Source organism: Trachurus trachurus, assembly GCF_905171665.1.
Source record: "Trachurus trachurus genome assembly, chromosome: 7".
In the NCBI taxonomy this organism is placed as follows: Eukaryota; Metazoa; Chordata; class Actinopteri; order Carangiformes; family Carangidae; genus Trachurus; species Trachurus trachurus.
The window spans coordinates 16,832,910-16,851,641 of NC_139901.1; the positions used below are offsets into that span (position 1 = coordinate 16,832,910).

Below are 18,732 nucleotides of genomic sequence, written 5' to 3' on the forward strand. Positions count from 1 at the left end.
ACCTGTAGTGTTTTGTGAGTGTAGTGCACTCAGGGCCACCATAAATGCACATAATGAGCATTTTGGCAAATATATCTTTTTTTAAATTATCAAATTTCACCCATAAAATTTAAAATGTATACATTGAATTTGCAGTAATGGAAACATATAAGCATCAATGACTAGATATTTGTGATAATATGTCAAAATAAATTTCCTTCAAACTTCATGGTGTGTGATATGTTAATATTGTAGATATACATTGTATAAAATATATGTTTGATCCCCTGCTTTTTGTTACAGAAAATAATCAATGCACACCACTGATGATTCTGCTTAATAGGTAAAAAACACTTTATTATCATTAATAAAACCATGACACATGTCACAGATACATTTAATTGTCTTACAGTATGTACAAAAAGCCACATGGTTTTCAATTCATTTTGTATGGCGAGGATATTCTTTCTTTTCCAGTCTTTAGAAAATATCTCGGCCAACGTCTGCATATTTGAGTCATTTCTATTGCTCCATATTTGGCTGTTTAAGTTATATTTAATGCCATGGAAGATGAATATAAAACGTTAGGAGCTGATGTTGATTGTTTCCAGTGGAACGGGCTTTATGTAGTGACTGGGTTGGGTCCTCTGTGCTCGCTTACAGAACCTCTGTGTTTTTGTCCAGAGGAATATTCTCCGATAAACGAACCGTCTTCATCAAATTCTTCTCCGCCGTCAGCGTAGTCAACCAGGCTGTCTCTGCTCACGCCGTCTCCATTGCCATTCAGGGAACGCGAGCTACTGCCCCTCAGTGGCTTCTCTTCACTGTCACTGCCATCAACAACAACAGAGAAGGATGACCTGGGTCAGTGGTGCAGTGCATAAAGCAAACATATTGTAGAGCACGTCAGGCAGATGTTTGCGAGCAACACACATGGCCTTAAGCGGCTGTCTTTGACACATAGTGCACACACACACACACACACACACACGGTTTCACATACAATCAGAAGCTCCACACAGACACACAGAAAAACACCAGTGCATAGAGCGTGTACAGAACATATAGACTATAAAATGCTCTGCTGCGCTAACAGATACACAGGCTCCCACTAAGTTCTTATGGTTTCAACACATCACTACGGGCAGTAAGCAGGGGGGATGCAGTGGCTGCACAGCGGGAAAGCGAGCCGCACAAGGGAGGTGGGGAGAGCTTGCTACAATCACTTCACTAATTGCTAATTGCCAAGGCTTCAGGACCAAAGGCAATTTCAAATCTCTTTAGAGCCAACGATGGAAATTGCCAGAGTGCAGTGAGAAAGACGACGCTTGTGTATATACTATATGTGTGTGTGTGTGTGTGTAAGGGGGGGGGGGGGGGGGGGGGGGGGAGCAAGATTGAGAAAGGGAAAAGGAAGGCAGGAGAGGGCATATGCAATCCCAGACAAACAGCCTGTCATTCCTAGTATTCCCAAAGGGCCCTCACGCGGGCAGAGGAGATTAGATACCAATTTAAGGCTGGGCAGCTGGCCAAGTTGCAGGTGTCTCACTACAAGATGCAGGGTCACCTCAAAACACTGAGGATATTTCTCCTCCCTGACCTCTTTTCTAATTCCCGAAAAACCATCCATGTTCGGTAACACCTTTTTTCCCCCGGCTTAGTATTCATTCCACAGAGCGCCTGTGTTCAGAAACAGCGCTCAGGTGGCTGGTGTATGATATCACCATTGAGGCACGCTGTAGTTGACACTTGTGTCAAATACAAGCAAGACATTTTGAACGGCATTTTCTTGCGCGGAAATGGGGTTCAAGCTACGATTACAAAATCGGGTCTCCTTCACAGGGATTTTTAATAACCAATCTTATCTGTCCTATTTAACGATGCCGTTTACCATGCAAGCCACATAAGGTCCGCATTTCAACTCTTATCAAACCTCCTTTCTCTGACGACTCTAGAGCGCTGAAGATAAGTGGCTGTTATCTAAGAGCAGCGGAATGCCACAGCCGCTGCAGCCCCCCCACAGTGACTTTGAATACAGTGATAAAATGGGGCTGAGGGGCTGAGTGCCTGTGAGCCGCAGCTCATTCAAGACCTTGGTCGGGATCCAGCTCCGTCTCAGCTGTTGCAGTGAAAAGGCTTTTCCTTCAGCCTCGCAAATAGGTGAGAGATGGAGGCACATCACCAGGCAAAAGGTAATTAAATTTGTCTTGCCATTGACCCATGCTGACTTGGTTTGGGTGCAACGGGGAGACTTCAGGTGCGAGATGGATTTTTTACCCCGCCTGTGCCACCTTAAGTTGTGTTTGTTTTAGCTTAAAGCTGTCTGAGGGAGAACTGCTCACATCTGCTGCCATCTCCTGAATTGCATATAAACGTGTGAGAAGATGAGAGCTAAGATGAATGGAGTGGAAAAAAACAACAAAAAAACAACAAAAAAAGAAAAAGCCCGTTGATCCAGATACTATGACACCTGCTGTTCCCACAGTGGACAGCGGGGCAAGGCAACAGAGGGCTGTCTCCGAAGAGAAATCGTCTGGACCATAATTACCACTTGTCAGCTCTCCAGACACGTGGCATACCAGTGGGTGGTCCACTGCCTTCAGAGATTCAAAGGGCACAAGAGAGCCCTGAATCCCACTCTAAAGCCAGAAAAACAACATCATAGTGAGGCTAAGGGCACTCTGGGGGGACAGTAGTCAGAGCGGCATCATGAACCCAAACATGAGAGGCATTCTAAACAGAGAGCTGCAGCCCGGCCACACAGCTCACAAACACATATTAATATGGCTTCTCCTGCCCAAGTGTGGAGGCCGACAAAATGTCAGTGTTCAGCAACAACTCACTTCCATCTTCAACCACACATTTGGAGCTTTGAAGCAGTAAAACTTAGTTGTTATAATTTGTTGTATACTTTATAAATGGATTTGTACTGTAGTAACTGGGCAATGCATTCACCTTTTTAAATAGAATTATAGTTTTGGCATGAATCAAAGGAACATAATTAGCAGCAAACAGGCAAATTTTCAGTGGCTATGCTCTGAATAATATGACAAACAGAAGAGGCTGTTTTAGGTGATTTCTGTTGTGCGTGCATAAACAACCAGGCAGGCCACTGTCACACAGTCTGTGCAGCGCTGTGGAGAAAAATGGGATTCAGTCGATTTCCCTTAACTGTTGTCACTGTAGCAGCTAAACAATGCAAACAATAGAAAATTCAACAGCTATTATAAAACACAACAGCTGTCTGCCGCGGGCTTAAAGGCCCAGTTTTTCCACCCATTTGCCATGCTTAGTCTTTGCCTGTTTCCAGCAATTACTGAACATCTAAAATCAATCTGCATCTCTGCAACGCGAGCTTCCCCTTCTGCAATTAACAATGGGGTCTCTGTTGAGGGTAGTCTACAAAACACATCCTAATTCACAATGTGCATCGGTATTTACTGGTAAATCTACATCTGTCAAGTTGCCAGGTAAGCTCAGGCACTGGAGCAGCAGACAGCAGCATTTAATGTTTTAACAATATCTACCTCTGCATAAGCAGATCTAAGAGCTCGCAGCTGTTGTTGCCTGACATTCACTTTGAGTGAATACTACACGGCTGTCGAAGAACGAGCGTCCTGTCTTGGTCCAAGACACCCGGTCAAAGTTCAGCCACATTCAGTTGTTTAAATATGCATGGTGGGCAGATAACATGCTTGGCACAATATCACTGAATACAAGAGGATGCATGTTGGAAATGAAAATGGGGCTCATGTTATATGCATTATATATGAGGACTGTTGGGATTGCTGCCTCTGAGGCGTATGAGGTGGATGTGTGAGTGTATGTTTTTCTCTTTTGTCCTGCGTACTGTAAATCGGCTATTAAATATAAAACACACAGAGACGACAACAGTTACTTTCAGGCAGACAAGTTAAACTAGAGAAACTCTGCTTGATTTAAAAAACACACACTGAGAAACAAGCAGCCTACAATATGCACAAACACACACATTCTAACACATAAATTAAGTTAACTGATCCCTACAGAAACAAGCTGACTCACACTCTCTCTACTGAGTGCACACATGCACACAATCAGAAACTAACAACAAAGTGAAAGCACAGACTGCAAAATCAAGCTACAAGGGAACAAATCTTAAGTTGAGTGCCACCTTCTACTCTTAGCTACTCTGTGTGATTACCTAGCCCGTAAAATGACGAGAACACTGGCTTCTAGGCTGATCCTGGTAAATCTCATGAATGCAAGGTTTGCTTTTGGGATGGGAGAGAAAAAAAAACATCACTGTGACACATGACAAATGAGTTTCTCAGCCAGAAAATATTTAACATATGGTTGTTAGGTGAATATTGCTATAACACAATGCATTTCAAGGAGATAAAAAATGTAATTTCCTCAGCATACTGTTGCACTGCAGTTTTCCCCTGCAGAGAAGAAGTGCGGCTCACCTGTATTCACAGAACGTGTCATCATTCATTCCTTGTGACTCCACGTCAGGGTGAAGGTCCTCCTTCTCTTTCACTGCAGGGGAGGGGGGACATTTCAGCACCATTGTAAAAGAGCAGCACTTTCATCCACAGATGTAATACATCTTATTTGCACTGCTGGGACACAAAGTCATTTGCAATGCTCCTAATTCAGATTACTATAAAGGTTCCTGTACTTAACATTTTCCAAAGGGGAAATAACTCTGCACTATCTGTCATTTGTAAGCTTTTATCATCTCAGTGATTTTCTGTCAGATGATGCTTGGAAACTAGAGCAAAACCAACACTGAGGATTTACACTATACAGGTGCACAGATATGAATGATATGAACTTTTACATCACCTGTATGTGCACAGGAATTTAAATTCAAAAGTCAAATCTGAAAAGCTTTACTGAACTAAATATGACTGTGTAAACTTGGTATCAAGTCAGGACACTGAAAGCCTCTTTCTGTGCGTCTGCACAAAGTGCTGCACATCAGCTCTTTGTGTAAATATGCTTTAAAAATACCAGTTGCTTTTTGAGAGAGACAAAAGAGGGATTTCATGAAACGAGCTGGATGGGCAAAAGGGGGAATCCAAAGAAGCTGATGAAATATTCAGTGCTTCATGTCAAAAGCTGCTGCAGGGAAAGAAGTGGAGGAAGAAGTGGAGGAGAAAGCGAGCGAGGAGACACTTTGCAGGTAGGTATCATTGTGAAAGTGAATTTGGCCCTGACACAAGGTGGCACAAAGGCGCAGTGGTACAGGAAGATCTGACGAGAGGCGGGGAGGAGTGGAACAAAGCCAGCTGATTCTTACTCATCTCACTTGACAAGGTATGTAATCACAGGCATCAAGCAAATCTAACAGGGTCACACAAATTATTCCACATGCGGTAAAAAAAAAAAAAAAAAAAAAACAGTATGTTGCAAGCGCATTCAGGGGTAGACGAGCCTGGGCTTGGTGGAAGGATTGCATGCACACTGCATTTCCAAACAGGGTCAAAGTCAGGGTTGAGGCTCACTGCACATTTTCATTCCTTCAATAGGTCAACCAAAATAACACAAAAAGCCAAATCAAAGCATAATCCTGAAAAAAAATGTGGTGTTTAGAAACGTCAAACATAATTCCAGTTATTGTTACCAAATTGGACAGATCTCCTGTATGTGCTGTATTTTTCATGAGCAGAATTTTGGTTCACCTCTTGAAGTGAAAAGACAAGCAGTCTCAACCCCGGTGAAAGACTAACTGACCTTTTTCCATGGAGATTATGTCTTGTCGCTGGTGCGGCGGCGGCGTACCTGCATACTTGCCACCTTTGTTTCTCCTCACAAAGCAGGCCATGAGTGCAACAAGGGTGAGGAGCGCCACAGCACACATGGTTCCAATGACCCACCCCCGGGTCGAAAAGTCACTCTGCTTACCTTCCACAGCTGAGAACAAAAACAGGAAAGAGACATAGAGCTCAAAGAACCATTAAACACTCCAGTGTGTTTGAGTATGACAGCCCCCTCAAGCACTCCTCAAACAACTTTATCTTTGACCAAAAACATAAAATACATGATGGATTCAAGTTTGAAGATGTTCTCTCATCTTATTTCTCTCACATTCCCCTCAGCTACAACACTCTTATCTCCTCTGAAAGAATATTAGATAGGAAGGAAACAAAACAAACACACAGATATGAAAGAAAGAAATAAACTCACACATACACCACACTCGCTGTCAATTTGTCAATGGCATGTTTATGGCAGGTTAGAAGTGAAATGACTGAATTCTGTTGATTGCGACAACTTTCTGACCTCTCACCTTTAACTTGAGTCTGGATAACGTCCTCAAAAATGCTAGCATTATCGAGGAGCCTCTTGGTCATGAGGCGTACAGTGTACAGCGTTCCCGGTTTGAGCCCATCAATTACGTGGAAACTTTGAGAAGTGTTTACAGCCTCTGAAATCCGCCAGTTACCATCACCTACACAAGCCAAGCACAAGAAGTGCACAAGCAGCAAGTCTGTATTAGCATTCATGCTATCCAAATAAAAGATAGGACGAGCTGATTGATTAATAATTGTTTCAAAATGATTGTATTGGTTGTACTATATATAACTTTAAGTACATTTCATATCATGGACATAGAAGCTGCAAACATTGGGGTTGCAATGTACTTGTAGATGTTTATAGAAAACATCCCCAGTTGCACTTAAACATGATGGCACTTAAAAACATTTTCTTTTTTCTATCAATGCTTAGCAAGGCGGAGACAGGAAAAGTAGCTTACGGTTATTCATATAAGCCACATAAAGCTGTGACTCCTGCTGCTCTTCTCTGGCAGTCCAGCTGATTTTGGCAAAGGTGTCACTCACATAAGAGCTTATGTTCAACAGGGCTGGAACTGATAGAGAGAAGAAATGGTAGGAGGAAAATCAGGAGGAAAGGAAAACACAGACAGGCACAGAGAAAAGGAAAAAGAAAGCAGGAAAAGAGGATTAGCAGAGGCAAATAGGATCCCCCCGCAGCTTGAGAACAGTGGAGCTAGCAGAAACACTTCAAGACGACAGTTCAAAAGCCAACCCTGGGCCACAGACTTAATTGAGTGGAGCTGGATTTCGGCTCATAAAGGGTAGATATAGAGATTGTGGGCGGGAGTGACATCTAGTCTGCACTCTCTCTTAAACAAAGCTGGCATTTCCTGACTCCTCCACCAGGAGTGGAGGATATCAGAAGAGTTTGAAACTACTCCACCTCTCGGATCCATTGTTAGTTGAAAGTTCAGGTACATCAACATGAGATCACAGGGATATTATTGGCTGTGCATGTGAGAGTGCGAGCTATATACCTAGAGAAAGATGAGCAGAAATGTCTGGGATAGAGCTGGGAGAGGAGCGAGAGCAGTTGTGCCCTGAAATGAAAGATACGCCTCAGATGTTAAGATTCCTGCTACAACACTGTCAGGTCTAATGCTCTATATTGTGCAGCAAGCAAGCTCTATTGACTACACGAAGGCAGCATTGTCAGAACAGCCGGGAAAATTGATTAATAGCAGCAACGGTGAGAGTACAGTGCAGGTGATAGTAAACACTGTTACTATGGCAAGGACTGTGTATTTTTACAAAGAAATATATTGTCTTTACTGAAGGTGAATAGGAAAATCACCCAAAGTATATCTGTACAGCTTTAAAGGACAGACGTTCGCTCAGGCTACGGGCAGCTACGCACGACAGCAACACACCTACGACCTTGTCTATCTCTACCAACACTACTGTGTTAGCACGCTGCAGCTGCTGCAGGTGGTGATACATACTGTTCTGAACAGGGGCCACAGCTGGCGTCAGGGACAAATCTTCAGAGGGGTGAAAAGAAAATGAAATACAGAAGAAGATTACAAATATATGGAGCTTCAAGGTTTATAGGACGGGCACAAACACAAACACACGCTCACACACTCACAGATTCGTAGGGATTCGCGATTACACGTACATGCCACAAATATGTGGGCAACACAGCTGCATATGCCACCTCTTTGTTACTGTTGCTTTAGACTTTTTGACTGGTGGAGTACAGTACCAACAGAGGGAGCTGGTGAGCAAAAAGATCACACACTTTGGCTTCTGAATCACATCCCACTTATTTACTTGATTGAGGGTAAAGTGCACTTAATGACAGTTGATGGTGATTTAATTGACCATATTATCCAACAATATAATGCACAATAAGTGGAGGAGCAACTTGAAACTGAAGCAAAGAATCAGTGAGTTACATAATCTTCTCCTTTTTGTTTTTACTTCAATAACTTTCCATGTTTATAGCTGGTAGTTTCACAGTTTGACTGACATCCACTGGCACGCATACCCTTATCATTTCTAAAAGTCATTTCTTTCATTCTAACCAAACAGAACAGTAAGATTTATACCACATACTGTATGTACGAATAGTATTCCCTTGTGGTTTGGCTCCAGTTTCTCATCATGATATTATTTGAAACTACATTTCTTAAAAAAGAAAATGGAAAACCACAATATGAAAAAAATGTGATCTCTGTCAGAATTAATTTTGTGGCCAGTAATGACAGTCATTGTGTGTTTTATGAGAATTTGTACTTATATTCATTACGACAAAATGTTTGGTACCTTTTACGTAAGTTTGTGTTGGACACATAATATCATTTTTTTCTTTCTTATCATTTTCTTCTTTCATGATTATTTTTCATTGGTTTTGGTCTGAAAAACTGTGTAGTCATTTTCCAGTGTTAGTGATTTGACAGGAGAAATGCTACATTAACTGTGGTACATATCATTTAATTTGCACATATTTTTGTATTAGCTCTCTCATTGTCTGCTGTGAATATTGTGTGCTCGTTCCTGAACTTACAGTGTAACACTGCTGTTTACTGAAACAGCCTGTTCTGCTCTGATTGCTGAATCCTGAGCTGATTAGAGTCAATGTAAAGCCAGCCGTTGATTGTTATGTTTCTAACTAGACTTTTTCAAACATGACGTTCGAGCCATTAGCAAATTCGGTTTTCAAATGCCAGTGCCAGGAAGCAAATAATTTAATCTCTGGAGGAGCTGGTTATCTTTGTGTGGCTATAGAGGTATCTACTCCTCTGTGTTTTTTGTCAAGTTTGTAACCCGATTTATCTCTGCTGCTTTGTTATCTCATGAGACTTGATGGAGAAAAACAGATTTTTTTTCTGTGTCTGCCACACTCCCCTGCTATGGCTGTTGACTCTTCTCTCTCTCTTTCCCTCTCCTTACTGTACAGATGTTTCACACCATCTTTCTGTGTTTTATATTTTATCTATAGTTCTTTCTTTGCATTACAAGCCTTTCAAATAAACACACACAAGGTCATGCGCACACACATACACTTACTGCTGTTCAAGTAAGTTATGATAGACAGTTTTTTCCTCAATTTTTTTGTTTTGTTTAAGCTAGACAATTGTTTATCCAAACTCAATGGTGATAAGCATTAAAAGCTCACACAGTCACAAAGGTGAAATTTAAAAGGAACAGTTCAGATCCTGGGAATACTATCGCACATTTTCTTTCACCGTCACTCCATCCTCTCCATTAGTGTCTCTAAATTCACGATGCCCCTACTCTGCGCTATTGGCATCCATAAATCTACTCTCCCGTATTGTGACTAACATGCCCCGAGGACAGCGCTGTGACACACAACCATTTTATCTCCCCACCGAGCATCTACTCAACCATATTTACAAATAATGCGTCTAATGGCTCTCAGGCTGGACATCCACCTACAAGATGCACACTCTCAAAGGAAATATAAAAGCCAGGGAGGAATGAATAACTTTTATTAAAGCATTCAGAGATAGTGGAGGAACATTTTTTTTCCATTGCTAAGTACGGGGGAGTTTTTCAGAAACTTTCAACTGTCATGAAATTCTGGCAATCACTGAAATTAAAATTTGGCAGGTAATACTGTCAAATTTGTGAAATGGAGTATCAAATTAAAGTTGTCGTGTGAAATATAAATATAATATATAATTTATATAATTATATATAATTTAAAGGTACATTGTGTAAGTTCTCCTGTTATCTATTCACGAAAATCGATTATTTCGTTCAAAAGTACGTTTTTCATTCACAATAATTACCCCCATCAACAAACTGAAGTGTTCCGGTAAGCTCTGAATTTGCCGTTCATATCATTCATCTATACATCGAGCGGGCAAGCTCGGTGGTGGCTGACATGTCGTTTCGCCATGTTTTTACGTTCAGTGGCAGCGTGACGGTAGGAAACCACGGAAACTCAGCGGAGACACCGGAGCTGTGGGCTCAGGTCGAGGTGGCATCTGTGAAAAGTCACAGTGGTGCAGTGAGGACTGTGAGGACTGCACCTGAATGCTGCATTCAGGTGCAGTCGGAAAAATGGCAGTCGGTAACAAACCAGATGTCATTTTAGTCACAGAAGTTGAGAGAAAGCCAGTAAAACGTGGGTCAGGTAAACAATACGACATCGCGACGACACAACATATTGTCACGTGTATTGTTTCGCCTCGTGCTGGTGGACCACTTGTTTACATAAAGGCTTGTTTAAGCCGTTACGTTACAAGCAGCTGTTGTCCGTCTGCCATCTAACCGATTTCACGTGAATGCAGCATGAAAAATACGACTGAGTTGCTTGCGATCTACAACCGCACCGCTAGATGGGAGTAATTCTTACACAATATACCTTTAATGCATGGGCGTATAGAGAAAAGATAAAATGTCTAAGACAATATGCCGATGACACGTAATTTTACATGTCTGGAGTGTCAAATGAACAAGATGCCCTCCATCTTCTTGCCTTTAAAAATCATAATATTACTATCTTTCTACAGCACACAGAAAAAAAACTACAAGGCCTCAAGGCCAAAGAGATGCACTATCAAATAATCTTGGATCTCTGCCTCTGCAGATCAAATCAGAAGTTATACTTTAAGCCTGTGTCTTTGAATCCAAGCTAAGCTTTAAATCGCATATCAGCTGAGTGACCAAAATAGCATTCTTTCATCTAACAAAGTTTATGTATACGCCAGCATCTCAGACAATGTGAGAAATACTGGCAGAGTACAGGCACTCCTAAGCTAACACGATGCCACAAAGCCAATTCATGCTTTCATCTCAATAAGACTATTATAACTTCCCACTGGCCTTCTTTAAAAAGGGTATTTAGGGGATAAAAATTACTCATGATTGTGCTGCCAGACTTCAAAACAAACTAAACAGATAAAGCACAGCACTCCAGTTTTAGATGAGCTACACTCTCTCTCTATGTCCTTTAGAAGTTTTAAAAACGTCTTTTAGCTGTTTTACGAAGCTCTAAATGGACCTAAGGACTGATCTTAACTGCCGACTTCCTTACATCTTCAGGTTCACTTGGATCCTCTGCTGCAGGTTTATTAGACATTCACAACCACTATTGTGTGTAAACTGCATGTAAACACGTCATTTTCATCCAAAGTGTGAAAAAGCATTCACAAGGATCTCAGAGAGGCGATCTCAATGACACATAGATTACCTGTTTCAATTACATGTAGTTTCTTCCTTTGTTATAGCTAGTGCAGTATGTTGTGTACTGTATATCCCTCTATTACCTTGCTGATGTTACTTTGTACTTCGTATTGCTCAACCTTCTTCTCCCTATACCCATTGTCTCTCCTCGTTGTAAACCTTTAAGCTATTCCTGTGTGAAGGGCACGACTGTAATAAAGTTTATTTTCATGAACAAAAATTCATGTCAAAACAATTTTGACATGTGGAAATACAGAGAGGCAGGAATATGTAAGAGAGCTGATGATAAACCATCCTGACTTTTATTCAGTGTGGGCTGAGCTCCTAAAACACTGGATCCTACAATTCCCTCAGCTCAGTGGAGTCTTTGGATTAGATCATCCATGCCTTGTAAACACCCACTTTTTTTTTTTCAAACTCCATGGCTCAAGCTTGCAGCTCAAGCTTTACATAAAAATATGTAGTTTCCTGGCAAAGATAACCCTCATCATCATCAGAGCTTATTTTTTTTAGACTTGGCAAAATGTTTTCAAAGGCTGATGCTCACTACAACTATGAAAAATAGTTTAATTTGAGGCACAGTGCAGTGTTTGATTAGTATAAATATCTTTCATTTGTGTGAATTATTATAATGTAACTACTGTGTCTACAGCACATTATGCTTCTAATGCTGGGGGGCATTAAAAAAAAGAACTGCAAATCTGATTTGGTACACTCCCACCACAGGTACACTGATTTAATTTACTCACTTTGTGGAGTGACGGTGTTGCTCTCCTGGGCCAGCGGAGGTCCACAACCTGCTCGAGTGCAGGCACTGAGGTGGAAGCGGTAGAGGCTGCCCTCCTCTAAGCCCCGAAGCTGCCACTGAGTGATGTCAGCCCCAGTGATGTTCATCTCCTGGGAGTCAACCACCTCAAGTGTGGTCTCATTAACTATAGACGAAGGAGAAAGATGTCAGGTCAGTTCAGGTGGCGTGAGTGATCCAGCGATGGATAGACACGGAAAAAGTCATCACTGTTTGGCTCATGTTGTATGTTAACGGAACACAACTATAATGAGGGTCATTGGTTGAGAGAGAGGAAGGATGAGGAGATGTCATGCTAGTTCATGCAGAAAGTGAACGTAGCAGATACATATCCTGACAGGTGAGCTGAGGAGGAATACATTATGAAGAAAGGCGAGAGAAGATGAAATGAGCAGATAGAGAGCTCAAGAAGTGGTGGTGGGGGGTGTAAACAAGTGGCAACGGATGAAAAAATGAGGAAGAAGAGAGGAGCAAAAACTGGAATGAATGAAGGAAAAGCTGAAAACACCGACCCAACAATGTAAAAAGAGACAAATATGAAAACGGGTGGAAATGCAGCAGGAAGACAGAGACAGAAGGAAAAAAAAAGAGGCAGTAAAAGGAAATCAGAAGAGTAGCAATCACAAGCAGCATAACGTATCACCAAACATGCATTATAGATCAAAGTACAGTATGTGTGCAGAATGTCGAAAGCAACACACTTCTCCTGAAACCCCCTTCGTTGATGTCACTGCTGTGCCAAGAGTATGTGCCAAGCCTGTTGTACCTGATGTGTGTTTGCAGCACAGACCACTAGATATTTAATGCGTTTGTGAGCACCGTCAGGTTATTCCACAACAGATTCAATAGGTTCAACAGTTTCCAGCAGATGTACGCGCATAGCATGGCATGTAATATTTTATTCATGGAATTAACAGAAAACAAAATTTTGAAATATGCTCAGATGTTGCGTGGTGAATCAGTTCAAATGAAAAAACCTGGAGCACTCCACAGAGCACAACGTGTTAGAATATAAGGTCTGATTGTCGGTATGGGAAAAAAGGCAGAAAGGCGAGAGGGACAGAGTGTATTGACGAGCTGGTCAGACTCTGAGGGAGTTGGTGGAGGCGGCAAAGGGCTGTCTGCCTTCACATTTTACACACAAAAGACTTCAGAAATGTCAGCCAATGGGTGTGTAGGCTTTGAAAACAGGGAGAGCATAATGAAAGCCCTTTACTCATGTATCCATCCTAACTGAAGGTGTTTTTTTTCCAAGAGAAAATGCTCCTATACAAAGAATGGCAAATTTATCTGAAGAAGCGGCACAAACAGCACTGATTTAAATGATCCTATCTGGAGGAGAGCCTGCGGTCCAGGATACAAGATGAGAAACACTAAGGAAATTGACAGAGCACAATCTAAAGTAACCTTCACGACCATTGTGGAATGTTCAGTGTTAAACACTGCCACCTAGCGTCTGCTGTGATAACACATGTGGGAAGAAGAAAGGGACGGGAGCAGATGAGGGTTTGTGTAGCATGTTTTTGAGGGGTTTCTTTCAAATGGGAATCAAATCACACTAAGCACTTTTCTATGTAGAAGCACTTTTCTATTTCTATTCCTATGACTTTGACCATGTATTTTGATTATATTGTCTTTTTCTATTTGTGATTTGTGTGTCATGATGTCTGTGCGTGGCTGTTTTTTATACTGGGATTGCTGAGTGCCTGTCCGCACAACAAATTTACCAGCTGGTATTAATAAAGAAACCTTGACCTTGAAATCATGCTGAGAGGTAAACTGTGGTATCCCCAGATGACCCCCCCCCCCCCCCCCCCAACACACACACACACACACACACACACACACACACACACACACACACACACACACACACACACACACACACACACACACACACACACACACTTCCTCCCTTCTGACCTGATCTTTTCTCATCTCCCACCACTAATGCTGCACCTACACTCCTGCTTATACACCACCCACAACACCTCACACCACAGCGAAAAAAACACTGAGGTAACAGTACAGAGAAATCTTACTGAAAAACCTTGCAAGGCCAAAGGTCCTCACTGTGTGTGTGAGAAAGAGTACTTAGTCAAACAGCACTGTGTGTACTTACTGAGCAGGTACAGCAGGAGGTAACCAGTCAGGACTCCGTTTGCCTCCAGGGGGGGTCCCCACACCAGCAAAATGGAGTCTTCCTGGGCATTGGAGGCGGTCAGGATCGGCACTTGTTCAGGAACTACGCATATGACAGTATTGAATATTGTTAAACATGGTGGTGGAAAAAATATTTTGGAATGCTGACAGCTACTGTAGTCATGTAGTTTTTTTTAAATGTTTTTTTTATTATTGTCTTCTCATGCTTGATGTTTTCTGTGCACTTTATTTTGAACGTTTCTTTACCTTGTCACAAATATTATAGGTCTAGTGTGATGCTCTTAAGCAGCTTTGTCATTTTACAAGCCTGCGACAGTGAGACTCCTCTATGTACTTTCATGAAACATTTTGTCTATTTGTCATGACTTCTTTTTCTGTGTCTTCATGTCTTACATACTGTGGTGTAGCAATGTTATTGTAAGATTCCTGCAGACACGTTTTGAGAGAAATCTCTCCACTTTGAGTTTGTAGTGTGTGTACTTTTTCCAAGTGATAATAAGTGTTTGAAGAGCACTCATATATTGAGTGCCTTCTGCCATGTGTTGCTCACAACATCTTACCTCCTTCTGGAGTGGTGAAGGTGACAGGGTCACTGTTGGGCCCATTGCCCTTCTTGTTGAAAACACTGACATTGAGTATGTACTCAGAAAAAGGTGCGAGGCCTGGCACTATAGCATGACTCCGCTTCCCAGGGAAGGACAGGGACTGGCGGTCATCTAAAATCTTGTTGGGATTCAGGAGACTCCGTTTCTTCAACCACTGGACCTGTTAGAGAGAGGTAAAGAATTTTCTTCTTTCTAGCTTCGTTTCCCAGTATTTGGACCTCACCCACACTGCAAGAGTCCAGATCGTGACAACCTCACATTTTTAGACAATGGTTCAGTGTCTAGCTTCCACTATGGCTGCTTGTGCCCAGATGGAGCCATTTATTGATAAGAATGTGGGGAGAGGCATAAATTTGAGGAGACTATCCAAATCCAGTTCCAGACAAGTATGAGTGAAGAAGAACAAAAGGCAATAGACACATGGCATTAGTTAGATATGAACACACTGGACGTCTTCAGAAATGTGTGTGGCACAAGTCTGATGCACACGCTGGCTTTGTGCAGCTCATCATTTTCTCCTTGGCAGCACGCTCAGAAAGAAATTCTGCCTGAGACACCTGAATTCCTGGTGATCATGTGCAGCACTGCTGCTTCTGAGTCAACTCATGACAAAACCAGTTCAATGGAAAGGGTACACATTCAGAAAATGGACATTAGTGGTGTCTGACATACAGAACAAGGAAAAGGTTGTGCAAGCCTAACATCTTGCACATCTTGGTCTCACAATGTGTTGCCTCTTTTAAACAGTTTTAGTAGAAATGGGTACATAAAACTGAAGACACAGTGGAAGTGAGTGGTGTCTCTTTCCTTGGGATCGGCCTATGGTTATGACTCACTGCAGACAGGTGAGTGAAAAAGGGTAAGAGAAAAAACTGTGAATATAATGAGACCTAGAAAAACAATTAATAAAACTCTAATTTAAAGGTAAAACAGCTAAAACATTCTCACCCATCAATTGCCTTTCCAATTCAAAGCTAATGCTATTAGCCAGCAGCTCTCTCTACCCTGCTGACCTTCCAGAAACAGGAAAGCAGTGGGTATACTGTAACTTGAAAAAACACATTGACAGAACTCTATGTTCTATTAAAGCAATAACTTTTTAGGTAATGAGTAAATATGATGTCATAGGACTTTGCATTTAATTTATACTTGTTTGCCTTTTTGCCCTTTAATTATAGTCTTTAATAAGTGAAAGTTAGCTATTCTATTTTTTGGCTGCAGCTCATTATCATTATGCACCAGCTGTATCAACTAACTAATGTTAGGTAACCTTTGTTGAAGTAATTAGCCCTACTGTATGAACATAATTACTAGGTCAATCAATTACTTGGTAGTCACAACACACGTTAGCCTATAACATTATCTCAGGATATTAGCAGTAATTGTCTCTTTCTACATATCTCATGAAAAAGCCAGGAAGTTACTGTATTGTAAATTGCTGCTTTTTTAGAATTTCTCTGTTGCCTTCATTTAGACCACACTGGCTAAAAAAAATATCAGGCCTCAGGACCAAACTTACATTGTAGCCCCCAAGATGACCTCTCACTGTGGAAGCGGGAACCGGGGTCCAGCTAACTCGCAGAACAGTGGTGTTGATCACCTCCACCGCTATGTCCTGTGGTGCTGCGGTAGGAACTGCAGAACACATGGCGAAAGGTCAGAAACAACTGCAAACAACAGGTCATCTTTGCAGAGACTTTTTAACACTTTTATAAAACATAAACAAAGAAAGAAAATGAACTGTAAACTGCTCACAGATACAATAAATAAAAGAATAATAAACACATAAAAACATTTGGCAGAAACTGAGTATTTAGATGGTCTGTGGCAGAAGATGTCGTTCTTTTGGTTTAGGATGCGTAAAAGTGACATGTTTCTGGTAAAGGTGGTAAACACAGACCAGTGCTAGGGCAGCATAAAAGTGCACAAATACATCCTCTGCTAGACACCAAATAAAGCAGCTCAGTTGTTCATAGGTATTTATTTTTTTTATTCAGCGAGAAGAAATTCAAAAGAAAACATGAAATAAAAACACTAAATATTTTCCTCTCTACATGTTACTCCTTTGACAGAGTACAGAAGCACAGCAGACACTACTAGGGAAGCAGCCATTATGCCTCAGTAGGCCTACAGTGCAAAGTGTGTCGTGATCTGTCAAATCTCCGACAGCTTCTGAGACAGAAGTGGAAATTTGACATCCCTCTGCTCTACAAAGGTTACCTGCCACCTGCTGGATTTGAAAAGGGGTTTTACTTTTTTTTTTTTTTCACAGGGGAGGGAGAGTCACTACTGCACACCTGCACGGGGTTAAAACCACGGTCAAAAGGGGGAAAAAAGCAAGAACTTAACCTGACACATTTTCCTGCAGACAATGCCAAAAGACAACTGAAGACAGGGAGGAGTATGTTAAGACAAGAAGTCCACAGTAAGTTACAGGCAAAGCAAAAGCTACATGTGATAGTTCAGCTTCAGTGTGTGTTTTAATGAAATATTAAAACTAATATGCAGTAGAGAAAGTATTACAGTAAGTGTACAACTCACCATCTTCTCCAGAATAACCTGTGACAACTCTGGGTTCTGGTCCCCAACCATCGCTGTTCTTGCTCTGGATTTTGATCTCGTAGGGGACAAAAGTTCCCGCGTTTTTCACAACAAAGGAGTGTCTCTTCACCAGGTGATCTTTCCATGGATCCTCCATCCCCACTTTCCGATAGCTCACCTTGTACTCAAGGCCTGGGCCATTATGTTCGATAGGCAGCAGTGGCTACAACAGGACATGGTACTGATGACTTAGCAATCATAATGGTACCTAGTGTACAAGTTTTTTTTTTTTAATAACATTTTTCTCTTACCTCCCAGCTAATATCCATTTGATGAGGGAGATGACCTTGAATTTTGATGTTCTCTGGGTTCCTATCAGGAGCTTTGGAGAGATTTGTATTATTGTATTACTACAAATGAAAAATGTATCTTACCATTTAAAATACAGCTTTTACTGTTGTCTTTTTCAAAAACACATTTTCAAAATGCAAATATCTATCTATACAATTAAGCTAAAAGAGACTTGGTTTGGTAACTGTAGCAAAAGTGTTCAGATTTCATGAACATACTGTATACGAGAGCCAAGGTTAAGAAGCAACATATGTTCGAGCAGATACTTTAGGACTTTAATGGCCTCTAACACCCCAAAATATCCACACCCCCGACTGCTACAAAGTCCTGTGGCCAAAGGCTGGCCTTTCCATATGGCACCTCCCTGCATGTTTCAAGAGAAACATTACACATTTTCATGCTTTCACAATCAACGGATAACCAGAGCAGAAAATGTTAATTAAAGGGAGCCAGTCATACCAGCAGGGGGTGTCTTGTATCTCTCAGTGGGCTCACTAGGGGGTCCAGGCCCAACGGCATTAACAGCATACACTCTGAACTGGTAGTTAAGGTGTCCATGTAGTGCCAGCTCAGCTGTTGCCTGGTTACCGGGGACTTTCAGTAGCTCCTTCCACCTGCCAGGCTCCCATTGGCTCTCCTCATACTCCACTATAAATTCTGTACTCGTGGAAAGGGAGACATAACACAATCACACAATCAATGCATTACACTAGCTCTGTTTGTTTCACTTACAGTCATTTATTTATTATCCTAAGTACAGGTTTGACAGTTTCACTCGACTAATTAGAGAAAAGTTCAGGATCTT

At 41.6% G+C, this 18,732-nt stretch overlaps 1 protein-coding gene across 1 annotated transcript in view; it reads right to left on the reverse strand.

Moving 5' to 3' along the window:
* Positions 1 to 486: 486 nt before the first annotated feature.
* The window catches only part of chl1a (cell adhesion molecule L1-like a), a 32,652-nt gene continuing 14,406 nt past the window's right edge, over positions 487 to 18,732 (reverse strand). The window contains exons 17-28 of the mRNA XM_083975943.1: positions 18,387 to 18,584; positions 17,888 to 17,958; positions 17,577 to 17,799; positions 16,555 to 16,670; positions 14,991 to 15,195; positions 14,390 to 14,512; positions 12,212 to 12,394; positions 6,725 to 6,838; positions 6,257 to 6,418; positions 5,701 to 5,880; positions 4,428 to 4,500; positions 487 to 809 (exon numbers count right to left, since the gene is read on the reverse strand). Of these exons, the coding sequence (XP_083832069.1) occupies positions 602 to 809; positions 4,428 to 4,500; positions 5,701 to 5,880; positions 6,257 to 6,418; positions 6,725 to 6,838; positions 12,212 to 12,394; positions 14,390 to 14,512; positions 14,991 to 15,195; positions 16,555 to 16,670; positions 17,577 to 17,799; positions 17,888 to 17,958; positions 18,387 to 18,584 (1,856 nt within the window). The 3' untranslated portion in view covers positions 487 to 601. The remainder of the gene's footprint in view (positions 810 to 4,427; positions 4,501 to 5,700; positions 5,881 to 6,256; positions 6,419 to 6,724; positions 6,839 to 12,211; positions 12,395 to 14,389; positions 14,513 to 14,990; positions 15,196 to 16,554; positions 16,671 to 17,576; positions 17,800 to 17,887; positions 17,959 to 18,386; positions 18,585 to 18,732) is intronic.